The 26,650-nt window shown below is 43.9% G+C and overlaps 3 protein-coding genes across 3 annotated transcripts; 2 read left to right on the plus strand and 1 right to left on the minus strand.

The window, feature by feature from the left end:
* Nucleotides 1-211: 211 nt before the first annotated feature.
* On the minus strand, nt 212-1,278 carry LOC120670016 (proteasome subunit alpha type-4-2). Its single transcript, XM_039949971.1, has one exon. The coding sequence runs from the start codon at nt 1,162-1,164 to the stop codon at nt 412-414; it is 753 nt and encodes a 250-aa protein (XP_039805905.1). The 5' UTR covers nt 1,165-1,278; the 3' UTR covers nt 212-411.
* A 7,285-nt stretch (nt 1,279-8,563) lies between these two features.
* On the plus strand, nt 8,564-11,705 carry LOC120670270 (mitochondrial outer membrane import complex protein METAXIN-like). Its single transcript, XM_039950358.1, has 6 exons — nt 8,564-8,808; nt 9,083-9,423; nt 9,519-9,595; nt 9,759-9,819; nt 10,100-10,265; nt 11,201-11,705. The coding sequence occupies exons 1-6, from the start codon at nt 8,625-8,627 to the stop codon at nt 11,377-11,379; spliced, it is 1,008 nt and encodes a 335-aa protein (XP_039806292.1). The 5' UTR covers nt 8,564-8,624; the 3' UTR covers nt 11,380-11,705.
* Nucleotides 11,706-13,477: 1,772 nt separating this feature from the next.
* Nucleotides 13,478-22,657, plus strand: LOC120669626 (probable serine/threonine-protein kinase PBL28). The gene is made up of 8 exons (XM_039949428.1): nt 13,478-13,556; nt 13,892-13,915; nt 14,006-14,134; nt 14,247-14,588; nt 21,125-21,240; nt 21,363-21,623; nt 22,106-22,303; nt 22,589-22,657. Exons 1-8 carry the CDS (start codon nt 13,478-13,480, stop codon nt 22,655-22,657), a joined length of 1,218 nt encoding a protein of 405 aa, XP_039805362.1.
* Nucleotides 22,658-26,650: the final 3,993 nt, after the last annotated feature.

Consider the following 26,650-nt stretch of genomic DNA (forward strand, 5'->3'; position numbering starts at 1 on the left):
TTTTTTAAAAAAAAAGGTTTTCTAAGTTCCCTTAACTTCCACTAGTCCCAATTGCAACACAACCAAGCACAGCAGAAGCACATAGATAATCTTAAACAAGCAGGACCCTAAAACTAACACTTTTCCTGGTGCACAGTTGACAGTAGCAGTAGTATGATCCAGATGGCTTATATTTGTCTCCCATACTCCCTAATCATCACAACAATCGAGCTAAGCAGATAGAAACCAACAATTTGCAACAAGTTCAAGGCAATCCACTGATACAGATGAAGCATTAATGGATCAAGCATGCTGAACATAAAATTAAAACACATAATTCTCGGATATCTTAGTTCAGACAACAGAAGCATAACTGCTCAAACCATATCTAAGAGCAGAAATAGGCATCACAAGCCACAGCAATCCAGCACATTAAGCCTCAGGTGCTGGCTGCGTGAGGCCGGACTTGGCAAGCAGCTTCCCCAGCGCCTCAGGGGAGCACACCTGGTACTGCACCTCCCCGGTGCCGGGCTGCAGGAACACCTCGGCCAGCTCCAGCTTCTCGGCGGTCAAGCTGGTGGAATCCATGGTCTTGCTGAGGACCTTGAGCGCGAGGGCGACGGCCTCCTCGCGGGTCAAGCCGTCCTTGTAGTCCTGCTTGAGCATGGACTGCGCGGCCTGGCTGTTAGCCCCAACAGCAGCGGCCTTCCACCCGCCGTAGTTGCCAGATGGATCGCTCATGTAGAGCTGGAAGCCGTGGTGCTTGTCCCACCCGGCGAAGAGGAAGGAGACCCCGAAGGGGCGGAGGCCTCCGAACTGGGTGTAGCCCTGCTTGGTGTCGCAGAGGGACTGGACGAGCTGCTCGACGGGGATGGGCTCCTGGTAGGCGAGCGCGTAGCGCTGGGCGTGGAGGCGGGCGGTGTTGATGAGGATGTTGGCATCGGACATGATCCCGGCGACGGCGCAGGCGAGGTGGGAGTCGATCTTGTACATCTTCTCGGCGGATCGGGAGGTCTGGAGGAGCTTGGAGGTCACCTTCTTCTCGCCGACGAGGACCACGCCGTCGGCCGCCAGGATCCCGAGGGCCGACCCGGCGTTGCCGATCGCCTCCATCGCGTACTCCACCTGGTAGAGACGCCCCTCCGGCGAGAAGATCGTCGTGCGGCTGTCATAGCGGCGAGACATGGCGGCGGCGGCGGCGGCGAGATTGGGGTTTGCGAGATTGGGGATTCGGGGGAGGCGACTCGGGAGAAGTTAAACGCGAGATTTACTTTTTTTTTTTATAACAGATCTACTTGTGAGACAAGAAAGGGAAACGGAGCCGCGCGATTTAAGTGAATCTGGGGAGTCGGTCTCTCCGCCCTTGCTTCCTGGCCGTTGGATCCGTGACGAGTCCTAACGAGGCTCCCCTGCAAAGGGCGAAGAAGGCGATCGGGGGCTACCTTTAAAGGCTTGGAGGCTGACGAAGACCATGTTTAGTTCCAAGTTTTTTTCTATAACTAGTGTTGTGCCTCTGCGTTGCTACGGGCAAAATATTTTTAAAATATTTTTTTTATCATTACTGTTTGTGCCCGTGTGTTGTAATGGGATGCAATAAATTTATATTGCAATACACTCTGATAGTGAGCAAACTTTTTGAACAGCAACAGGTATTGTCGCACATAACTGTCCATCTGTAATCTTTTTTTGAACTTAATGTCCATCTGTAATCTAAATTCGCATAGCTGCACGTACTCTGATTCACATTCAAAATCTTTCACAGGACAATAGTCCTTCAATGCTATCATGACCAATAGAAAAAACATACACGCAAAGGTCGTTGTTGTCTCACCATGTTGTTCATGCGGTACTGGCATATGTACATATCCACATGTCAAATAACAAGCACATCTTTAAATTTGTAGAGAAGGTTACATGTACGATTTAATACAAAAGTAAAATGATCCATGACAATCTCCCTAATTCCTCTAGGAACAATATAATACGGATTATTAGTCATCCATTCATTAGCACGGGCCATATGTAGCAATAGATCAGACAATAAAACTCCATTGGGCTATCACTCAAGCTACAAATAAATCAATGAAGTTGTAGCCCATTTGAAACAGCAAGCAGGCACGATAAGTTCACCATAACGTCTAATACACCAAGTATAGGACTGCATAGATGAAAGTAATTATAAGATCTGTAACATCGGAGGTAAGCAATATAATAGATAAATAAGTGACCAAAACTCGCTATGGCGTAAGAATCTCTATACACTCCCTCTTCCAAAAATAAGTGTTGTTTTTTAGCATTGAAATTTTATCCCACAAAGAGTGTTTTTAGCTTGTAGTGAGATCCATCCAATTAAAGAAATACCAAGTACCAAGAAAAAATTGTATAGAAAAACGCATAGAGCCAATCGAATATTTAGTAAATGCTATTTTTCTGATTCCAATGCACATGCATTCATTGAGGACCTAGAAAACCAATTAAGCAACACATTTTCAATCACAATTGCTAGAAGTAATTTGGGGTAACAAAATTATTTCTCAGGATGAGTAATATGCCTAAAATTTTCTAAAACAACAGTCTTTTTAGGACAGGGGAGTAGAAAATATTTCTAGTGTTTGAGTTACGTTTGTGATAAAGGTAGCTAGTGTTTGATCAACACTAAAAACTAAATATCTTATCAACAATATAATTTGGTATGAACATCATTAGAGTATTCAAGCTGTGTAGGAATAACACTGATTGAAAGTGCCACATTGTCTCGATTTGAAGTGTCATACCAGGTAAAGCAAAGAGCCTAGCCCTATAGTGCTGCAAATGGCCCAAATAGTATAAATTAATTAAACTTCCACTCCACTAAAGTTTCATAATGTTACCTGTTCAATTGGTAATTGCTGCAAAATCTCCTCCCAAAATTCAAACCTTTTACTACGATCTGCAGGATGAGAAAATAAAGCATCAGTACTTCAGCATTATGCAGTTTGAAAGATCAAGCTTGTCATGTGACACTTACATGAACTAATTACAGTTCACAAAAAATACCACCAAGTATTTTATTTTCCAAACAATCCAAACATTGTGATTATAATATAGAAGAACAAGTTAATTAAGTCTTAGATGGCATAACAGCAAAGACAAGAACACCCAGCAGGAATCAAGTGTGATCCCAAGAAAATAAATTATTTTTTTGCCTAGTCTCACAAGTATGAATTGGATCAGCAATAATAATGTTCAAGATTCGATAAAGTAAGGATTGCCCTAGGTCTATGGTTACCATTATGAAGAGCTCATAACAAAGCAAAAAACACACAAGCATCTAACACTTTAAGATTACCTGTACAACTCAGTGATGTTGGTTTCCATGTTATGTGATCCAAAAAAAATGTTGCCACATAGAACTGAGACGATTGCTAGTAAGGCTTTTGTTAGTACCGATTAAGTGTCATGGTACTGGTTGCTTAACCGAACGGAATCAGGTCTCATACCAAAACCTGCGATTATTAAGAGAAAACAATAAAGAAGTGAAGTAAGAGGAAGCAAACAGAGAAATTGAAGAGTCCTTCCTGCACCTCCAAATGAAGATTACACATATATCAGGTTCCAGGCACCATCTCCGACAGGACAGAGGTGAGCTTCGCGATCGTCCCGGGGTGGCTGCCAATCAGGTGCATGGCTGAGCTCTCCTTGTTGAGCATGTCGTGGAAGAGAAACAATGTGTCGCGAGCTTCGTTGGAGCTTCTAGGGGATTGCGGCATTAGAGTGACTTGCATGAACAGAGCTTCCACCTCAGGGGGAATGGCAGGTGGATCTGCGGCTGTCATCACGCCTGGTCGATTGGAATTTTGTTTGCTGCACGCCAGCGCTCGATGCAGAGCTTGATGAGGATGTTGGGCTTGGGGATGAACATGGTGTGCACCAGAACCTCGCCGGTGATAGGACAAATGCGTCTGTGCTCCTTGAGCCATTAATTCCTCCAGTGATGAATGATCAACTATCTGCAGCCAATGAAGGGTCTGCAATCAGAGAGTTGAATCCAGCAAGAAATGAAGCTTTAAAAGAACATCTTGAGGTTACTGTTCAGTAACTGATACTAAACAAACACCGTGTTCGGCAGGCTGGAGCTGGAGGCTGGAGCTGGAGTGGTGTGACAGAAAAATACTGTTCGGCAGGCTGGAGCTGGAGGCTGGAGCTGGAGGAATGTGAGAAAGAAATCCTGTAGCTGGTGACCAGCCGAACAGAGGCAAAATAGTAAGAGCAACAGTAATCAGGAAAGGTAGATGATTGATGTTTAGCATTAACAAATGCATATGAACAAAATTGGCAAGATGTTTCTGATAAGATCGACCATACAGTGTGCAAGACCATGAGTATTGACAAATAAACTTATCCGATCAAAATAAGGTGGCATGTTCCATTTTTACTAAAAAAAATGAAACTGATACTAATGACGATCTACAGAGCACACATTCAGATAATTATGTTTCTTAAAAAAGCCAGATCTTTGATCTTGGGGGATCAAGGCATCCTAAGATCTTTGATCCTTGGAACTCTTAAGTGAATATGGGTGCTGCAAGCGCAATCATGATTTAAATGTCCAGGCATTGTATTAGCAAGTACTGGAGACAAGAAGGAATTTATTATACCCTGCTTGTGACAAATAACTGCAGTCGAGGCTAATTTCTTGTTCTCCCACCTGAGCACAGCAGAGAAACATCTTTAACCCTAATTGACATCAGAAGCTCACCATGTGCCAATGAAGTGCATCCTGGCAAATCAAGTGTAGCCTGTTACAGTCAGCAAGGTGGTCATAAAAAAGGAACATGCTCCGCAATGTAGTTACTATGTAGTGCTAATTTCAAATCTGCTCCATGTTCATCAACAACAGCGATTTTTTTTCTTCTTTTCTAAGCACTAAGCCAGGCACCATGACATCCCAATAATTGCTACCTAGCTGTTTAACAGAAGTTCCATCTGCATTTTCTCTACTAAAATTCAGGAGCACAAGTAGGATATTATGGTCAAATTCAAAACCACAAGCAGGACAGTGTGTCTTGAATAATGGATCAGATAAGGCATTACTTGCTAGCTGATTAACCTCCTATATGCCTACTCTAATCTACTATTCTGCACACTAAATGGGATGCCATACCTTCTGGTTCTTATACATGTTGAACTGCAGAATGAGGAACATAGATCAAAGTTACTGAAACTTTAATGGTTACAAGCAAGATCCATTGATTAATCAATTATGATGTCTACTCTCTGACCTAACAAAACTGTATTGATGTCCAAAACGGCATTCTTAGGTGCCAGGTCAGTTAGGCTCCCTTCTACAGTTCTCTTAATGCTATAACTATTTGAAGAAACTGCTTGTGTTCAACAGATTTTCGACTTCTTGCAATAGTCATTTCCGGTTAGGTTATTACCAGGAAAATAATTTGCATAGTTTGGTCAGATGGTTGGTGATTCCTTGTAAAGGGTGACATAGAAAATGTATAATATTGAAGTTGAAGTTTAGCATGAATGGGTGAAAAGACAGTTAAAATAAATCAGCCCATCTTATTTACATTTCATGTAGGTCTGCAGTCAGCTCAACTGAGGAATAAAATTTATTTATGGTGGCTAAATTCATTGCTGAAACTGAAAACAGTGATGAGCATTATGGTGGCTAGATTACCACGTACCTCAGGGGGATGGAGCCTTCTTGTTGGTCTTCCTATGCAAGGTAAGCTTGCAGACCTGGCAAGTTTCAAAAGGGAAATAGACTAATGTAACTACTGAAATCCACTACAAATAGACTAATGTAACTACAGATAGCGTATACAAATAGGGACTGCCTAAAACTCACATGGATACTGGAATTGATTCGGACTGCCTAAAACTCACATGGATACTGGGATTTATTGGGACTGCCTAACGTTTTCCATTCCGTTTTTCTTTAGAGAACTGAATGTTTAATATGCTGCATTAGGTTTTAGTTTAGAAAACTGAACATCGAGTGCCCCTGAGCGGGATGGCATTGGACTAACAATGAGTTTACACTGTAGGGTTCATTAGGTGTTACTACAGAAAATTGAACATTAAGTGACACTGCTACATCGTCTCAGTAACTGAACATTCAGTGTATCTACTTCCGATCCAAGTGTAGGCAAATAGTATAGGCAAATAGAGATGGAAGATGGGGATGACTTGGTAACAAGGCTGATGGTTGGAAATCATGGGGCATCATTATTCTGTTAACACATTGTATAGCTCCAAGTTGGGATTTGACATGTAAAAGATCTGTACAAGACACAAAAAAGCAGAACTATTCCATGGTTCCTCAGGGTTTCAATGCATCCCAAATTCCCGGCGATTTTTGGCATGGGAGAGTGCAGTGAACGGAGGATTTGAGAGAGGACGTCGAGGGGTTCCGTTTTGCTACTTACCAGCGGGGAATCGGCTAGATCCGAAAGCGGCGGTTCTGTTCGAGGAACAGACACGCGGCCTCCTGGCGGCGCTGGCCGACGGAGGAAGCAGGCGACGGCGCCGTCGGCGGTCTGGCCTCCTGGCGGTGTTGGCCGATGGAGGGAGCAGGAAACAACGAGTACGGATGCGGCGGCCTGCGCGGGATCCCAACGCGACGGGCCGGCGGTTGCGCCGGACAGGAGCTCGGGGCCGGCGTCGTGTGACGCCGCGACGGCCGGCAGTGGCGCGGGAGGACGACGCGATGTGCTGGCGGCGGCGGTGCGGGAGAACGACGCGACGCGATGGTGGACGGTGAGGGTTGGGGAGAGAGGCGCCCTGCGAGGCTGGCTGTAGCTGTGGGTTCGGGGAGAGAGGCACGGCGGGCCTTCGTTAGTGGCGCTGAGGCGGTTCGCGAGGTCGGAGAAAGGCACGGCGGCGGCAGCTCGCGAGTTCGGAGAAAGGCGTGGGGGCGTAGGCGGCGCTGAGCGCGTGGGGGAGGCCGAATCGGAGCGTGGAGGGCGGCGGCCGTGGGCACCGTGCGCCTGAGGGATTCGCGGGGGAGGAGGAGGAGGAGGAGGCTGGGGCGCGGCGGCGGCGGCGGCGGCGGCGTCGAGGGTGGTGGGCGCGGGCACCGGCGGCGAGGGCCGGCGGCGAGGGCGGGGTTGGGGGCGACGGCAGCACGCGGGGGTGGTGGGGGAGGAGGTCGGGCAACGTGCGAGCGATTGCGAGGGTGAGGGAGTCGGGGGGCGGTGGAACCGTCGGGGGGAGCGGGGTTGGGGGCGGAGAGGCGGTCAGGCGGAACCGCGCGCGTAGAGGCGGACGGACGAACGAATCTGAAAGGAATATTCGGATGACGAAAAAAAAGAGTAGTAGAGATATCCATCATCGAATATTCGATACATATATAAAATATTAAATATAGTTAAAAAATAATTAATTACATAATTTAACTATAAATGATGAGACGAATCTTTTAAATTTAATTAATTTATGATAAGATATTAATTGTCAAATAACAATGAAAGTGCTATAATACAAAAATCTAAAATTTTCACGAACTAGATAGGGAATTATGATAGGGAATTATTGAAGAATGTTTTTTTCTAAAAAATAAGAATGAGAAAAAGAGATGAGGAACTCTTGGAGTTGCTCTAAACATACCAAGCGTGTATGGTTGTGTGTTTGCATGGTTGAAGACAAGGCAGCGAGCTTGGTCGACTACCGAGCAATAGCACGCTCCTTCAACTAGTGAAGGAATGGGCACTAGTACATGCTTGTTATGTGTAGCTCTCAAATTAAAACAATCTTGGAATAATGGAGCATCCATTGCTGCTCTTGGTAGCTGAGATGGCAGGTCTTCCATAGACCATAGGCCGTGCCCATTCTTGCGAGGACCAATGTGTCACAAAAAGATGTTGGTGCCTAGTGGTAACACTGATTTGGATGTGTATCTTCAAATGGTGAACAACCGACGTTCGGATTTGAATTTGATTTCTACTTCTGCTCTGCAATTTCACAGCCATCCAATTCCAGTCCGACTTGAGACCATGAAAATCAATCCAATTCAGCTTGGATTAGACATCTCCGATTACAAACGGGGCGGGAGAGGCGCCCGCGCAGCCCGGCCAGGTCATCGGAAAATCCCTGCCGCTGCGATGCCGATCGATTGGCTTGTGCCGTTTCCAAATGCCCTTGTGAATTCCGTGAGGTTGCGAATGGACTTTTTTTTTAACTCCTCTCATTTGGGTATAGCTGTAGTATCTATTCATATATGTATACGCACACCTCACTCACACCACTATACACGTACAAACAGCCCTACAACTACACTCAGAATCGAAGACCACGTCTTTCTCGAAATCACCGAATGACTCCGTAGACGATAGACGCATCACACTTCCTTTATAGCTCCACGCGTGAGAAGCTGTAGATTTAAACAAGGAACACTGGTGCGAACCCGGGCCGAGCAGCGCTCGAACGCGGGCGGCAAGCGCTCCACCGAAGGCCTTGCTAACGCGCTACGAATGTGCTGGACCCTGCGGTTTTCTTACATGGGTTGAATGGAATTTCTTTTACAAGTGGGCTGGATAAGGCCCGCTCCGGCGTGTCCGGGGAAATAAGATGGAGACGCGCAGGCGACAAAATTAAACCCTTTTTCCGCAAGGCAAACCCCCAGGCCGAAACCCCAGCCCACTCTCCCGGCGATGGCATCGGCGTCGGCGGCCGCCGCCGCAGAGTGGGAGGCGGCGGAGCGGAAGGTGCTGGTGGCGCGGAAGCCCTGCTTCGGGCTCCCCACCGGCTGCCCCACCAGCCTCCCCGTGCTCCTCTACCTCCGCCTTGCGCAGGTCCCCTTCGACATCCACATCGACACCTCCTTCCCCGATGCCGGTGAGCTCCCCACCCGCCCGCGCGGCCCTACCCTCTCATCCCGTATCGCCTTAGCTCCGTGCGCGGTGTTGCCATGCTGGGATCTCGCTGTGCTACTGGCGTCTCCGTTCGTCAGCTGCTAGATAGTGTCTTCCCCCTTACAAAAATAAAATAAACCTGTTGATAGCTTTTGGGGGGTGGGGGGTGAGCCACACATTGACGTGAAGCAATCGCTTCGCTGGTTGAGCCATGTGTGCGGCAACTGCTCTGCTCACAACTTAATTCTGCTCCACAGATCACATACCATATGTCGAATTCGGTGATTGCGTGGCGTTCAACAATGAGAAAGGAGGTGTGATTGAATACCTCAAGGGGGAGAAAATTGTCGACTTGAACTCAAAGCACCCAAGTGTTTCACCTTCCGATGTGCTGTCCACAAAGGCCATGGTTTCGACCTGGCTTGCGGATGCTTTGCAGTATGAGCTCTGGGTGGTTGATGATGGAAGCATCGCGCATGATATCTACTTCTCTGATCTTGCCTGGCCCATCGGAAAGATACTCCACTGGAAGAAAACTAGAGATGTGAAGCAACTACTGGGTATAACAAAGCTTAGTGCTGCAGAGAAAGAAGAAGAGGTTCCTACTCCCAACTCATTACTTTCATTGCTAGTCCTTTTTTTCCCCCTGGCGACACACTAGTAGCTTCTGATGCAAATTTCTGATTTAAACAGATATACCAGAAGGCAAGTGCTGCATATGATGCATTTTCTCTGATATTAGGGGATCAAGTCTTTCTATTTGATAATAGGTAAAGAACTGATCTTTATCTATTTTACTTGAGTCATGTCTTTATCAATTTTTCTATTTGTCTGTGCTCTGTATTAGTTTTTTAATGCTTACTGCCACTTGGGTATTTGTCCTGATGCGCCTTTTATGGAGCACTAATTTTTCTTTTGTTTCTGTTTGCGAAGCCCTACAGATGTTGATGCTCTTTTCCTTGGACATGCTCTTTTTGTCCTCAATGCATTGCCTGTAAGCGCCCCTTCTACACTTCTATGTACACCCAAATGACAGATACTGCCTAAAGTTTCTAATTGCATAAACAAAATGATGAAACACACATGCCCAATTTGCACAAGCACATTATCTTGAAGGAGCAGGTGCAGATCTCAAATGCTTCTAATGTTAGCAGTAGGGGAATTAAGTTGTTTCTCTATGCTGTGAAGAATTTCCTTAGCTATAACCTAAATCTGTCAAGCAAATGCTTACTATGTTTTGAGGCTTGTTCTGATCTTACTTCTGCTGCTCTTAGGACACATCTGTGCTGAGGGGCACTTTGCAGAAGCATGAAAACTTGGTGAATTTTGTCGAGCACCACAAGGTCCAATTGCTGGACGACTCATCATCATCAGGGTTAGGATCATCACCCAGTCCATCATCGTCATCCACCCCCAGGAAAAGAGCATCCGCTGGCCAAAGTAAGCAAACAGATCACTATACTCAGACCGTCAGACGTTCAAAATTCAGAGATTGAAAGTTATAGCACGAATACTAGATAACCTAACATTAAAAGTTGAATGATGCCATTTTACACCTAACTCTGCCTAAGCTTTAGGCCTCTAGTGCCCATTATATGTGTCCAGGAGCTGCCAATGCTTTCAGGTTTTCCTGTTGCTTGTCACTCAAGTTTAATGCAAGAATGCGTTCCATTCAATATTTAATTAGATCTGGTGAAGAGACTGAAATATTCCTCTGGAAATTATTATTTTGTCTTTGCCACTGCGAATCACTATTATTATTATATGCACACATTGAACTGTTTAAAGCCATCTGCATTCTGCAGTCTACTCATCTGCATTTAGCAATAGTATTTGTGCATGAAGTGATGACTTAATCCCTTCCAAAATACATTTCATTTCGAAGTAATGCTGTGTCTGCTCTCAAGAACACCATATTGTATTTCCCTGAAAAAAGAGCGTTTTAGCAGACTGATCCTTTCTGTAATCCTGGATAATTGCATCAAGAAATTCTACCAAAAGAAACGGTGTCAAACAATGCTTTAGATAGGATGGGAGTGGAAAATATATAATTATATAGCTAGGCCCGAAGAGCCCAACAAAACATAATAGTAGTAGTTGGGCTCATCTGGCAAAATATTTTTTCTCAGATATGTTTGGGAAGATTTGGTCAGAAGTTAGTGTCCAGGGGTTAACACAATATTTGTTCTCTTACTTTTTACTTGTTTGTGCTTTCATTTGGAAGTGAGATAATTAAAACTAAAATGCACTGAGGAAATGTTGAATGATAACAAATTCTGCTTGAACATCACCTGGCTCATTTCCCTTTTTATCTCTGGCACTTGTGTTGCTCATATTCTTTACTGGTTTGGTGTTCTTATTGTCCTGGTCTCTAGGTTATAAGCCAAAACCCAAAGCCAAGAAGGAACGGACCGAAGAGGAAAAGAAATTCAGGCAAAGAGCAAAGTACTTCCTGGCCACGCAACTTGTTGCAGTCCTTGTGTTCCTATCACTGATGGGCGGGGTTGACAGTTCCGAGCTAGACGATGATGATGGCATGGATTATGAAGATTAGATCCTCCCTATGTTGTACTACATGATTCGTTCCAAGGATAGTCTGCCCCTTTGCTGGGCGCTGTGAAAATTTGTTCCCACCGTTAGTGAGATGTGATACACCTGATGCTGTGACTAGGAATACACTGAGCTGGTTAGCCTTCGGCAGTTTCATAATCTGTGCACATACTTGGCTCGACTTTTTTGCAGCTTCAGTGAACCAAACTGGAAGCAAATTTGAATTTTGGTGTTTATGGAGATGCTTCTTTGGTACAGGACGGATCTGTTGGCCTGAACTTGTGTTCTGTCATTAAATGAATAAATTGAACTGGCTGCTGATTTGCAAAATGAAGGGTGCTTCTGGGAATAAATCACACTGTTATTTCTCAGTTAGAAGTAACTGGCAGTAAATTACTTTGAGCTGCGAAGTTCAATTCAAGATCAGCTAGCCTCGAGTTCGGATATGGAGTCCTTGTCGAGGTCAGCGATCATCATCGATCATATCTGTTGGAGGCTGTCTTGAGCTGAAAATATTGTTTACAAGGATGTCTTGAAGCATAAGAAAATGCTAGTTTTATTATGATGTACATTAACAACTATTATTTTATCCATTTATTTTCTTACTCAGACAATACTGATGATGTTTTCTTGTATGCAGATTGTTTGAAGCCCGAATTTTAATTAAAATAACCTGTCTAATTATCATTACCTTCATGATGTGTTGGAAATTGCATCACTGGAGGACACCTTACCAATTTTAATTTATGGTTATTTGTACACATATGCATATTGAATTAACTTTTGGTGATTATTTCACCTTATTTTAGATCGAACAATGCAATTCTTATTTCAGTAACTTTAATCTGTGTTATGCTCATTTGATGGAGACTCATTTTTGCTACAAATATAAAATTCTTGTATATTAGATTTACTATGAATATGAAGTTCTCTATTTAGTAGAATTTTAAAAAACATGTGCCTGGGTCCGCTCTACTAGTCTGTATAGAATGAGTAAATATGTATTATTACATGACATCGTCTAATTTGTATTTTTTTTATATAATAGGTAAATGAAATAAGACACTAGTTGGTCTGTCATTAGCTAGTCATCGTCATCTTTATTAATCTAAGTAGCATTGGAATCATCAAACGCTCCTGACCACAGATCATTGAATTCATCTAAGCAATATTGAGTTAAAATATGTTACGCAACACCGTCTTCTAGGCTTGCTGTTTTTAGTAGTTAAATAAAATAATATCCTTGTTTGGTCTGTTCAGTAGCTAGCCATCGTCCTCATTATCGCGAGTAGCATTGAATTCATCAAACTCTCCTGATCACAGGTCACTGAAATCATCTAAGCACAACAATAAACTTTGGAAGGTATTTTAACATTTTCCCGGAAACTACTGCACTTTATTTTTTGAAAAAAAACGTTTTTTCAAAAAAAAAGAAACTACTGCACTACGTCATCACCACAGAGAAATTCTTTGCTGGAATACCCATGGAGCCTGCATCGCCACACCCAACTGTCTTTGTGGATCTTTCCCCTGTACCTGATTCTGACAGTGAAATCGATCTTTCGGAAAAGACTCTGAGATCCACCTCTCCCTCACGACAAGCTCTAGTGATCATAGTTGTTCGGTATGGGGAACTGGGGATGCAGTCTGTGCAACATATGACACTACGCTGAAATGCTTTCACCTAAGTATATGGCTAGCTTAACAAAACTCAATCATAACTGCACGTCCAGATCTCATAAAAGTAACCTCAGTTAAAGAACACAAAACCTACAACCTCTTAAGCTCTGATAACAAAAGAAAGAAACGATGCAAACAATGTCAGAGAAAGAGACATGTATGGGTTATACTAGCATAATTCCCCTCCTCCACAACCAATCAATATTCGTTAATCCGCATACGCCAATGCGGTTGCATAAGAATTTGGGAACACATTTAAATAGTGGTGTTCCAAATGCCAGTGACGAATATCCGCGACGTCTACTAAGGAGGAGAGACAATATAAGGTTGGATCCACAGGAATGCAGCGGAGAGAATTCTTTAGACAAGTCTCTGGCTCTCTGTTTAGCAACTTGGCACTGAAAAGACAGTAATAGTGAAGCATGGGGAAAGCATTATCTTGTCTGATTCTGGTTCTGGTGGCTGTCCCTGGCTGCAAGGCGAATCATGATTTTAAGTCAGGTTTGCGCGGTTCAATTGAAAAATATTTGAGTAGTAAGAAGACTGCCTAGTTTTATCGTAGACTGTTTCATCCCAGTTTTCAGGTCTGAAATAGACATACCATTCTGATATGCTTATATTGAGCTATAGTTGTTTGTATGGGAGTGTGTGTGTCTGTGATTGACTTGGATAGTTGCACTCGCAAAACTTAAAAAATTTGAGTTCTAGGGAATGGTCAGACCATCTCATCCAACTGAACTACTGGAACGGATAATTAGGCCACAAATTGTTGATTGCATGTATGAATGAAAGTACAACAATGGTATATCTAATGAGATATCTTTTGACAATTGCAGAAGGCGAGTACATCATGGTAAAACGTAAGCCCAAGCCTTTCTGTTGAGTCCACAAAGCGCGCCTCAACGCATGCTTAATAAAATCTTTAACTGTAGTGTGTTTGTAAATTTCAGGTAGCACATTTGCAGTCCTGATACTTTTCGCATTACTGGCGGTTGGCTTCGCCATTGCGATCACCAGATACCTAAGGAACAAGAACAAAGCTGATGATACTACTGCAGAGTCACTGAAATCATCTCAAGGTAGATAGATCCTCCACATGTGAACATCTAATACCATCACCTGAACAAAAAAAAAACTTACTGCATTTAATGATTATTCATGGTTTGTTTGATTGACCCACCTTAACACAAGGCAACAGGGTGCATGTGGAGGTGACCAGCAGGTGGTCGGGCTTGTACAGGTTCACCAAGGAGGAGATTGAGAGAGCGATCAATTATGCGAACAGCAGGATCTACCTTGGCTCTGGTAGCGCAGGCCAGGTGTACCAGGGCGTGCTACCAAGCGGTCAGCTTGTCGCGATCAAGCACATCCACAAGACGGCGATGTCGGGATCCTTCATGAGGGAGGTGGAGCAGCTGTCCAAGGTGAGGCATCCCAACCTGGTGTGCCTCTTTGGGTACTGTGATCAGGAGGGAGATCAGTACCTGGTGTATGAGTACTGTGCCAATGGGAACCTGGCCCAGAACCTACTGAGTAAGGGCAATTCAGCTTTGAGATTTTCTAGTAGGTTTATTCTGAGCTTAGTGTTATAAAACTAGGCAATTTTCGGTATATTTTAATTCTAAAATTAAATGTATAAACTAGCAATATTTTTATGACTTTAAGGAGTAAAATAAAACATGTGAACATGTTTATACTTATCACACATATAAGCATAAACAATATAAATAACCAAAGTTTCAGGGAGTACCCTAAAGCGGGGCCGTTGCCGGAGGCATTGGCTGCGCTGTTACCAACTGGAGTAGACATCTACTCGGTTGGCCTCAGTCGAAGTAGTCGAACTAAATCGGTGCAGGAAGAAGTTCGCAGTGCAGTCCCACGAACGGTCACCAAGATGTAGTCGACGTAGTCGTTCGGCCACCAGAATGTAGTCGACGTAGTCGTTCGGCTCGTCCACCAGGAAGTAGTCGTACAATCGGGCAAAGCCTTAGTATTTTTGAGCAGTCACGCTAAAGCGTTACCCAAAAACCTGATTGCCCGCCTATCCCGTGCAGGATCTCAAGGCGAGCAAGGTTTCGGAGGCCTGCTCACGCTAATTCTGTGCGCGCAGAAATTAGCGTTGGGGAACTCAGTTGTTGCAACTGGAGAGGGAGAAGAGAGGAGCCGAGTTGCCTCAGTGCTCTGGTGTAGGATGGATGAGGGGAATGGCACTCCTTATATAGTGACTCAGGTGCTCAGGATCGTTGAACCTGGACACCATCAGAGTCATTTAGGTGATGCGGTTATGGCCATTAATTACAGATTTAATTGCACGTTTAATCGCACGATTAATTGCTGTCAACGGCAAAATAGCCATCACATCGCACCGCGCCGCACCGCACCGCACCGCCCGTCCGGCCGGCCGCGCCGCGCCGCGCCGCGCCTCGCCTCGGCCTCGGCCACGGCCACGGTCCGGCCGGCCGCGCCGCGCCGCGCCGCGCCTCGCCTCGGCCTCGGCCACGGCCACGGCCACGGCCCGGTCCGGCCCGGCTCGGCGAGGCGAGCGAGCGTGCGCGCGCGTGTGGTTCACCGTCCTCCTCTTACCGGCTTCACAAGTGGTGTACAAGAAGTCCACCTTTTAAGTCGGTTGAGATCCTCCTCAATTCCCGGTACGGAATTAAACATTGATTCCCTAGCATTAATAGTGGGCTTTAAATTCTTTTAATGCTTTAGAATAAATGGGCCAAGCCCATTACTCCAACAATCCCCACCAAGAAATTCAAGCCACACTAGAAATACCCTCATTCTCTCATTGATATACCAGTATTCGACAGAGACTGTTAAGTTGAACTTCCATCTAGGACAAAGGCTACACTTATTCACAATTGTGCAATGGACTATGCCTTGAATTGCCAGTTTTGTGCAAACAAGTTTGACCAGAGCCCTACACTGGTACTAGGCTGCAAAAGCATCCTCGCGGTTTGGAGCTTATAAGTCATACTCCAGGCCCTTCATGAGTTTCTAGAGAATACCCAATTCTCATAGACCATGACCAGTGGTCAAACTCATATAGGTGTGTTCCTTTCAGATGTTCTGTAGGACAACATCTTTGTTTCAAGAAAACAACTCATTTGTTTAAAAGAAACCACCTGGCACATATTAAGGTATAAACCAACCTGCCATACAGATTAGAAGAGAAATGCACCATGTACACGGAATGAGCCCTTTTCACAAAGGTTCTCTTCTCACAGTCAGACTTTAGTTTGTTTCACCATCCTAATTCACGGGATCTCCGATCACATAGGACAGGTTTCCACTATAGAATGACTCACGTGGGTCTCAAGCCCAATTCCATAGATGCATTGTCTATCACATTTCGTGAAAGACCCTTTGTAAACTGATCTGCCAGATTTTTAGCCGTCTGAACATAGTCCAGGGCTATAACTCCGGAGTTTCTCAATTTTCTGACAGATTTCAACCGTCTTTTCACATGTCTAGATGACTTCATGTTATCCTTTGAACTATTCACCTTGACAATTACCGTTTGATTGTCACAGTTCATTAGGATTGCCGGTAACGGTTTTTCAACTATCGGCAAGTCCATAAGGAGCTCACGAAGCCACTCAGCCTCAACAGTGGCGGTATCTAATGCTGCGAGTTCTGCTTCCATAGTTGACCTCGTTAAGATGGTCTGCTTGCAAGACTTCCAGGAAACAGCTCCACCACCAAGTGTAAACACATATCCACTTGTGGCCTTTATCTCATCAGCATCAGAAATCCAATTTGAATCACTATACCCTTCTAGTACCCTTGGGTACCCGGTGTAGTGAATTCCATAGTTCATTGTCCCCTTCAGATAGCGCATTACTCTTTCAAGACCCTTCCAATGATCATCTCCCGGGTTTGAAACAAACCGGCTCAGTTTGCTTACAGCAAACGAGATGTCAGGTCTTGTAGCGCTCGCTAAATACATTAATGAACCAATGATCTGAGAATATCTCAGCTGATCTCGCATTATCCTTTTGTTCTTTCTAAGAATTAAACTGGCATCATATGGTGTTGAGACAGGTTTATAGTCGCTATAACCAAAGCGACTTAACACCTTCTCCACATAGTGAGACTGTGTAAGAATCACCCCACCATTGATCTCTTTTACCAGCTTTATATTAAGGATAACATCAGCTTCTCCCAGATCCTTCATCTCAAAATTTTGAGATAAAAACTCTTTGACTTCCTTAATCACATTAAGGCTAGTGCCAAAGATCAGTATGTCATCCACATACAAGCACAAAATCACTCCTTCAGCCCCACCATAGCGATAGTACACACATCTGTCAGCTTCGTTCACAACAAAGCCGGCAGAGGTCAAAGTTCTATCAAACTTTTCATGCCACTGCTTAGGCGCTTGCTTGAGACCATATAAAGATTTTAACAACTTACAAACCATTCCTTCTTGACCCTTTGATACAAACCCATCCGGCTGATCCATATAGATCTCCTCTTCTAACTCTCCATTGAGGAAAGCCGTCTTAACGTCCATCTGATGAACGAGAAGACCATAAGAGGCTGCCAAGGAAAGTAACACTCGAATTGTGGTCAATCGGGCAACTGGTGAATAAGTGTCAAAGAAATCTTCTCCTTCTTTTTGTGTATAATCCTTGGCCACAAGCCTAGCCTTGTACTTTTCAATAGTACCATCTGGCCTAACCTTTTTCTTGAACACCCACTTGCATCCAACTGGTTTACATCCATAAGGACGTTCAACGACCTCCCAGGTTCCATTAGACATAATAGAATCCATCTCACTCCTTACTGCTTCCTTCCAATAGTCAGCATCAGGAGATGAATATGCCTCTTCAATGGTTCTGGGTGTATCATCTATGAGGTATACAATGAAATCATCACCAAAAGACTTTACAGTCCTTTGTCTCTTGCTCTTTCTCAGAGCATCATTGTTATCCTCCTCAGGATTTTCTACAAGTGTATGTTCATTGTGTTCTATCGGCTCAGCAGAGCCATCATCCTTGATGAACTCTTGCCTAGATGAACTTGTTTCATCTCTCATGGGAAAAATGTTTTCAAAAAATGTAGCATCTCTGGACTCCATTATAGTACCAACATGCATGTCAGGTACTCCAGATTTCACTATTAAAAATCTATATCCAACGCTGTGAATAGCATAACCTAGAAAGATACAATCCACAGTTTTAGGTCCAAGCTTACGTTTCTTGGTTATTGGCACACTCACTTTTGCCAAACAACCCCATGTACGTAAGTATGACAGTGTTGGCCTTTTCTTCTCCCATTCCTCGAAAGGAGTTATCTCTTTATTCTTTGTAGGAACACGGTTTAGGACATGACATGCAGTCAATATAGCCTCACCCCACCATTCCTTGGAAAGTCCCGCTGTATCTAACATGGCGTTAACCAAATCCGTTAGAGTGTGGTTCTTTCTTTCGGCAACCCCATTTGACTGAGGTGAATAGGGAGGCGTCCTCTCATGAATAATACCATGTTCCTCGCAGAATAAAGTAAATAAATTTGAGAAATACTCGCCACCACGATCTGACCTAACTCTTTTGATCTTTCTCTCAAGTTGGTTTTCTACTTCAGCTTTATATATTTTAAAGTAGTGTAAAGCTTCATCTTTTGACTTCAACAAATAGATGTAACAAAATCTAGTACTATCATCAATCAAAGTCATGAAATATTTTTTACCACCTTTTGTCAACACTCCATTCATTTCGCACAAATCGGAATGAATTAATTCTAAGGGTGCCAAGCTCCTTGCCTCCGCGGTCTTATGAGGCTTACGAGTTTGTTTTGATTCAACACATACATGACACTTAGAATTTTTGACAAAAGTGAACTTTGGAATTAAGCTCAAATTAGCTAAGCGCATCATACAACCAAAATTAACGTGACAAAGCCTCGAATGCCAAACATTTGTTTCATCAACGTTAATAACATTGTATGCAATTTTATTACAAACATCTGACAAAGAAAGACGGAACAAACCTCCGCTTTCATAACCTTTTCCAACAAAAGTACCAAACTTAGACAAGATATATTTATTGGACTCAAAGACTAATTTGAAACCATCTCTACACAGTAGAGAGCCGCTGACTAAATTCTTCTTGATGGTGGGGACATGCTGCACGTTCTTCAGCTGCACGGTCTTCCCCGAAGTAAACTTCAGATTTACCGTACCAACACCAAGAACACGCGCATGTGATCCGTTCCCCATCAGCAAGGAGGAAGTCCCGCCGGTCTGGTAAGAAGAGAACAAAGAAGCATCAGCACAAACATGAATATTAGCACCAGTGTCAACCCACCACTCGGGTGAACCAAAGACTGAAAGAACAGTAGGTAATAAATTACCGTACCCCGAAGTTCCTCCAGGCTCGCTAATAACCATGTTGGCGGAGTCGTTGCCTTTGCGGTTCGGACACTTTGCAGCAAAGTGATCCGTACTAGCACACACATAGCAAGCTCCCGTCTTCTTCTTCTTCTTAAAAGTGGTTGTCTTCTTAGTCTTTGGTTGGTTCTGCGGTGGCTTTTTCTTGTTCTTATGGGAGTTGTTCTTCTGAACAAGATTGGCACTTGAAGCACCAACAACTCCTTTCCCACGTATGTCCTTTGCTCTCGCCTTCTCCTTAACATCAAGAGTCCCTATGAGTCCATCTATTGTGAACTCCTGTCTCTTATGTTTTAGAGAAGTAGCAAAGTCCCTCCAAGAAGGTGGCAGCTTAGAGATTATACCTCCAGCCACAAACTTATTGGGTAACACACATGGGGACTCTTTACTACAATTTTTGAGATCTTTTGCCAGAGTATGTATTTCATGAGCCTGTTCCACTACAGAACGGTCTTCGACCATCCTGTACTCAAGGAACTGTTCCATGATATACAACTCACTCCCGGCGTCAGATACTCCATATTGAGCCTCAAGAGCATCCCACAAAGCTTTGCCAGTTGGCAGCCGGATATAAGAATCCACCAGGTTATCACCGAGAACACTAATGATCAAGCCTCGAAAGAGGATATCAGCCTCATCGAACGCACTCCCTTCCTCTGGAGAGAATTGTTCAGGCTTACCCTCTTTCACATGGATCACTCTCGATAGTGTTAACCACAGTATAAGCCGCTCTTGCCAACGTTTGTAATTTGAACCATCAAAAGGTGATGGTTTGATTGATGCAGCAAAGCTAGATACCGAAAGCCTATTAACATAATCAGGTTTTTGGATTGTTATAAATCTAGGCAATTTTCGGTATATTTTAATTCCAAAATTAAATGTATAAACTAGCAATATTTCTATGACTTTAAGGAGTAAAATAAAACATGTGAACATGTTTATACTTATCACACATATAAGCATAAACAATATAAATAACCAAAGTTTCAGGGAGTACCCTAAAGCGGGGCCGTTGCCGGAGGCATTGGCTGCGCTGTTACCAACTGGAGTAGACATCTACTCGGTTGGCCTCGGTCGAAGTAGTCGAACTAAATCGGTGCAGGAAGAAGTTCGCAGTGCAGTCCCACGAACGGTCACCAAGATGTAGTCGACGTAGTCGTTCGGCCACCAGAATGTAGTCGACGTAGTCGTTCGGCTCGTCCACCAGGAAGTAGTCGTACAATCGGGCAAAGCCTTAGTATTTTTGAGCAGTCACGCTAAAGCGTTACCCAAAAACCTGATTGCCCGCCTATCCCGTGCAGGATCTCAAGGCGAGCAAGGTTTCGGAGGCCTGCTCACCGCGCCGCGCCGCGCCTCGCCTCGCCTCGGCCACGGCCACGGCCACGGCCACGGCCACGGCCACGGCCCGGCCCGGCCCGGCCCGGCCCGGCGAGGCGAGCGAGCGCGCGCGCGCGCGTGTGGTTCACCGTCCTCCTCTTACCGGCTTCACAAGTGGTGTACAAGAAGTCCACCTTTTAAGTCGGTTGAGATCCTCCTCAATTCCCGGTACGGAATTAAACATTGATTCCCTAGCATTAATAGTGGGCTTTAAATTCTTTTAATGCTTTAGAATAAATGGGCCAAGCCCATTACTCCAACACTTAGTACAGCAAGTTCTGTTCTTGATTGGCAGGAAGTGACTCTGTTCTACCATGGGAAACAAGAGTGAAGATCCTTAGGGACTGTGCATCTGTCCTGAGGTTTCTTCACACACACCCTGATGGTTGTATTGTCCATAGAGACATCAAGGTGAGAACGTTGATTGAAATTTGCAGGTATAACAACGTGAGATTGCTTCTGAACCATAACATGCTCTTGCCTCTTGGAGCTCTTTACATACTAGACCTGAAATTCTGTTCGGATTGTTCCAGCTCACAAACATCTTGCTGACAGAGGACAAGGTGCCAAAGCTATCCGATTTTGGTTTGGCCAAAATGCTGGAAATGGAGGAGACTAAGGTGTTCACAGATGTGAGGGGAACCATTGGGTATATGGATCCCGAGTACATCACACACTCTAAACTCACTTGTGCCAGTGACATATACAGCTTTGGTGTGGTTGCGCTGCAGCTTCTGTCAGGGAGGAAGGTCATAGAACTTGACATTGTTGCACGTGATTCTCTTACAAAGAAGGTAAGTTCTTTTAGTGGAAATGTTATATTTTCTTCCAAACGAATACGCGCACAGAACCTTACCCCTATGAATACTTCTGATAGACTGAGCCGGCAGATCTCGAAATTGATGAAGTCACCACATACGTCTCGATGTCAGTAGACGCTTACCTACTGCTGAACGAATAATGCCGGTTGCATCCTGAAATAAATTTAGAAAAATATGAGCACCCATGCCTAATTGAGGACTCAAACAAGGCTGGAGAGGTTTTACCACAAGAACCTTTACCAACTGAGCTACTTAATGCTGGTTACATCCTGAAATAAATTTAGGAAAATATGAGCACCCATGCCCAATTGAGGACTCGAACAAGGCTGGGTAGGTTTCACCACAAGAATCTTTACCAACTGAGCTACTTAATTTATATTATGATAACATGAACTCTCTTTTATCTTTTCTTTGGTTAATTTTATTTCTTTATTGTGATTGTCATATATTTGAAGGCCAAGGATGTCGTCAATGGGAAAAAGCCAATGGAAGAATTCATAGACCCACGTGTTAGGAATGAAGTTATCATAGAAGATTTCGTGTTGATATTGAAAATTGCAGCCCTTTGTGTGGCCAGTTCAAGCATAGGGCGTCCCACAATAAAGGATGTGTTTGAGGAGATGGACAAAGCTCTAAGAAATACAACCATAAAGGTTAGAATTTCAATATAACATAGTACTATTTTGCACCTTCAAAGTAATTTATGTTTCTAGTTTATGCATGACGTGTGGTAGATCAATACCGCGACAAATGTATTTCACAAATTCCTTTAAAGCAAAATTTGAGGAATGATATGATAACTTCTTTGGACACAACATTTCGCTAACAATTTGGAATATATGAGTTTCAAATGATTCCTATAGGAATTACACTATTTTAGTATTTCATACAAAAATTCATGCATTCTCATTTCACAACCTTAATATTGTCTTGTGCAGACTACGGCAAGGAAGGAGATGAATGCGGCAAATTTGGACGCTCAATATGCTAAAGTGCTGGATGTATAGATCGCATTTCACCTTCATATGTTATGACAACCACGATGGGATTTGTAAGACTGCACCTTTTTCACATGGCTGAAAGGAAGATGCACCATGGTCAAAAGATTTTACAAAGGAGTGACTTATACCGGCTGCAATACTTATTGAAGTGGTTGTACAATAGTGGCCGATATACCTGCAACACTAGTGGTTCCACAAAGCATTAGCCCTTTATGGGTACATGTTAATATAATACTTAAAAGGTACTGTAAACACTTAAAAGAAGTAGAAGAACCTAGATGTAAAAATGCAGTCAGAATTTGGGCTATGGATGTATGGCATGGTGTCACCTTTTAGGTTGGGGCTCCTCTTGATCCTCAAGATGTGTATCTTCCAAAGATCTTCTCACTTGTTTGACAGTAGAAAGCTTGAGTATTTAAAGTCATGAATATCATACCGAAATATAGGTCTATACAACCTAGGGTTGATGTGATGTCACGCGGCCCCAATGAACAAGGGTTTATAAGCAGATTTAGTGGATTATTTACTGTAACAATCCAAAAATTAGAGATCAAATGAAAATTTGAGCTTACACGTGGACCCCACATGTCATTCTCTCTCTCTTTCTCTCTACTCTCTCTGCTCTCTCTTTTCCTCCCCTGTCAGCGTCGGCCGTGCGCAAGGCCGCCGGCCACGCGCCGCGCCTTCGCAGCGCCCCGTCCCTGCCTCTCCCGTAGCTTCTCGGCTTCGCCACGCGTCGCCGTTCCCGTGCGCGCACACCGAGGTTCGACGCCGAGCCGCCACGACGAAGCCGTGCCGAGTCGGCCGACCGCGCATCACCCTCTGCCCTCTCTCCTCCCTTCCATTTGCTTCGCAAGCGAGCTCTCTACCTTTCCCTCTACTCCCTTCCTTGCTCCAAGTGCCGAACCGAGCTCTCCGCGGCGTCCAGAGCCGCCGCCGCCGCCATTAGCGCCGCCGCCCCCTAGGCTCCCGCGGAGCTCCCTCCTCCGGCCTTCCTCGCGCCCAACCGACCCCACAGCTAGCTCCCTCACGCTCCGCTGGTGCTCCCCGACCCGATCGCCGACGCCCAAGCCCGCCGGAACGCCACCGCCGCAGGCCCAGTCCGCCGCCGGCCGCTCCTCTCCACGGCGCCGCCCGCTCCGGCCATCCCAGCCCCAACCAAAGCCACCCCGAGGTAGAGCTCGTCCTCCTCTTGCTTTTCCCCCACCGGGCCCTTGCCGCCGACGACCCCAAGCGCCGGAATCCGGCCGCCCGCCGCCTCCCCTGTTTCAAACCCCAGCCAGGGACCTCGAGTTGAAATTCAAGAAAGTCCAGGGGGTTGTTTGAATAGACTGTGACTCAGATGAAAAGTGCTTTAAGGACTTCTTTGTAATTTCTAGCTGTAAACTTTGAAATTCGGTAAAAATTCGTAAAAAAATCGTAAATTAGCAAATCCAATTGTTCTGGAATCCTTGTGTAAATATCTATGCAGTAGAATCATAATATGCTGGTTGTTAGTTGAAACTTTTTGCTGGAAAATTAGATTTATGTTACTAGGTGCATAAAGGCTAGTTGTTTATTCTTTTTCTTAATTAATTCTTGGAGCCTTGTTATGCTCTGAAATTTTTATGGTGGTTTGTTCATGTGACACTAGTGTTGTTATAAAACTTTCGTGGTCAGTTCTCATGAGTAGCTATTTCTTTGATTTAATGTTTTTTTATTAGACTTTAATTATGGTAAATAGTTTATATTCATGATAAATCATGAAAATATTTCTGAGTGTTCTTTTTTAATATATTAGCTTGTCCATGAAGTTTGAGTACCAGTTCATGACTAGAACAGAAGTTAAAAATGAATCTTGTTACATTGATGTCTGTTTTGTTTATTTTCTCAGAATTAATTCTGTGTAGATAAAATCATGAACAATTCACAGTAGCTAAATAATCCCTGTTTAGACCTCCTGTTAAATTTTCAGCTTCTGTTTTGCTCTGGTATGACTTGTATAATTCAATCTTTTTCTAGGAGTTGTCTGAATGAATGAATTGTTCGAATTAAATGGATGCATGAAATGACATGATTTTTACAGAGTAGATTGCTCTTTGTACCTTCTGTTTATAATAATTGTTGCTGAAATTGTTGTTGTTTATGTACTGAGTTATTTAATTATTAGCAAGCCAAGACCTGCATGTTATAGGAATCAACTACTGCTTGTTTGTGCAGTTAGTGAACTTTTTTTGTGCTGATTGATCATGATGCCATGGGTAGTTAGAAATGTAGTTAACTACTCTATAAACGATTGCCCATGTGATATGATTGTTTGCTACTTGTTAGACTACAACTTTATCGTAAAGGAAAAATAATAGCATCTATATTGTTGAGCAACTCAGAACTGTGCATTCATACATATGCATTGCTGTATTTCATTTAGGTACGATAGATGAACCACGTGAGGGATGTGACATTGAAGCCGAGCCAGAAGACGGTGAATGGTGGACACATCTTGAAGATGGATGGATGAATCCCGATGTGCATGACTGAAGGAAGATGTTCGCCGAGCAGTTGTTCTCTAACTAACACTAACCTAGTGTTATTCCCAGGCAAGCCCCGGAGCATAACCTATTACTTTAACTTATGAAATGTTATATATGTATTTACTTATGCATTAAGTTTCTAGGCATTGGATGAAACCCTAGTTGCATAATTCCTAGGTTCCATTGGTCGGAATACTAGTGTGTTTATATCGTTATTCTTGCCATGCTAAAATTAGGATTCGGTAGAAGTCGAGTAATGTCCTGTTACTCACGAGATATAGGATGTCTTTATGATTTGATTATGGAATATTGGAATATGGAGGAAAGGAAAAGAATTGGAGACCGGGCGGGGAAAGGTTAGCCCCGCCTGTGTCGGTTAAGGACCGTTCGTTGCCTGGCCCTGTGATCGAGTTTGAATTGTACTAACCGCATGCCGGGAGTAGGAGGTAGTCGAAACCGGTAAGCCGAGTACTGCCTTGTTTCGAAAGTATAGGACTCCAACTCACCTCCTGGGGTAGTCGAGTAGTCGCGGAGAAATGGGGTTGCATATGTTTACTTTTGGTGGTCTCACGTTGAGCTCGGCTGACCATATGATGGTGGGGCGGTCCTGTAGTTCGAGACGGGGAGGGGAATGGTTGGTTTGTATTGTCCGACGGGGCAAATACGTGCCGTGTTGGTTAGGTCCACCTTGCAAGGTTAAATCGGATTGATCCGCCGTACGTCGCATCTCGGATATGAGCACCTTGATCACAGCACCACATCGTAGTGATGCTATATGGAATTTAAATGATGGTTAGGAATTAATTATCTTGTTTTAATATTTCAATGTTTGCTATGGTTGCTTAGAAGGTGCAAATGCTAGTTGATGGTTTAAGCATATGGAAACTTAGAGCTAAAATATTGAAATTAAGGATCCACTTTTAGAAGCTTTTTCTGCAAAATAACCACCAGTCAAATGTCTTGCATGTCTAGATATGTGGGCTAAGTTATACCCACTGGTCGGGTAAGTTTTGTTGAGTATTAGTATACTCAGGGTTTGTTGTTTACCCTGTTTCAGGTATAAAAGCTAACCAGGATTAACATCGGTGGGCTCGATGTGACGTCCTCATGTGTTCATAGTTATCGTTTCGTTTTATTGGTTCTCAGTCAAATTTCTTCCTCTCAGGTCATATTCTCATCCGTTGCTGTCATTTATTTTATGTAAATTCTAAATTTAAAGTTATTGTGTAAATATATATGTTATTATCTATTTTTGTGAAATTATATTATGCTGGTACCGTCTGTGCTCGCCGTCGCGCGAGACTTCTGGTGTGTTTCGATCGGCCTGTGGGTTGGAAACAGGCTGTCAGGTTACACTTAATTAAGCTAATGCACCTGATGCGTTCAAATGATGGCCTGATGCGTTCAAATGATGGCCATTACGCTTAATTAAGCCGTTTAACTTGACGGTTCTGTCACATTTACCAGTAGCAAAGAACTTCCAAATATG

Source organism: Panicum virgatum, chromosome 4N (assembly GCF_016808335.1).
Source record: "Panicum virgatum strain AP13 chromosome 4N, P.virgatum_v5, whole genome shotgun sequence".
Lineage (NCBI taxonomy): Eukaryota > Viridiplantae > Streptophyta > Magnoliopsida > Poales > Poaceae > Panicum > Panicum virgatum.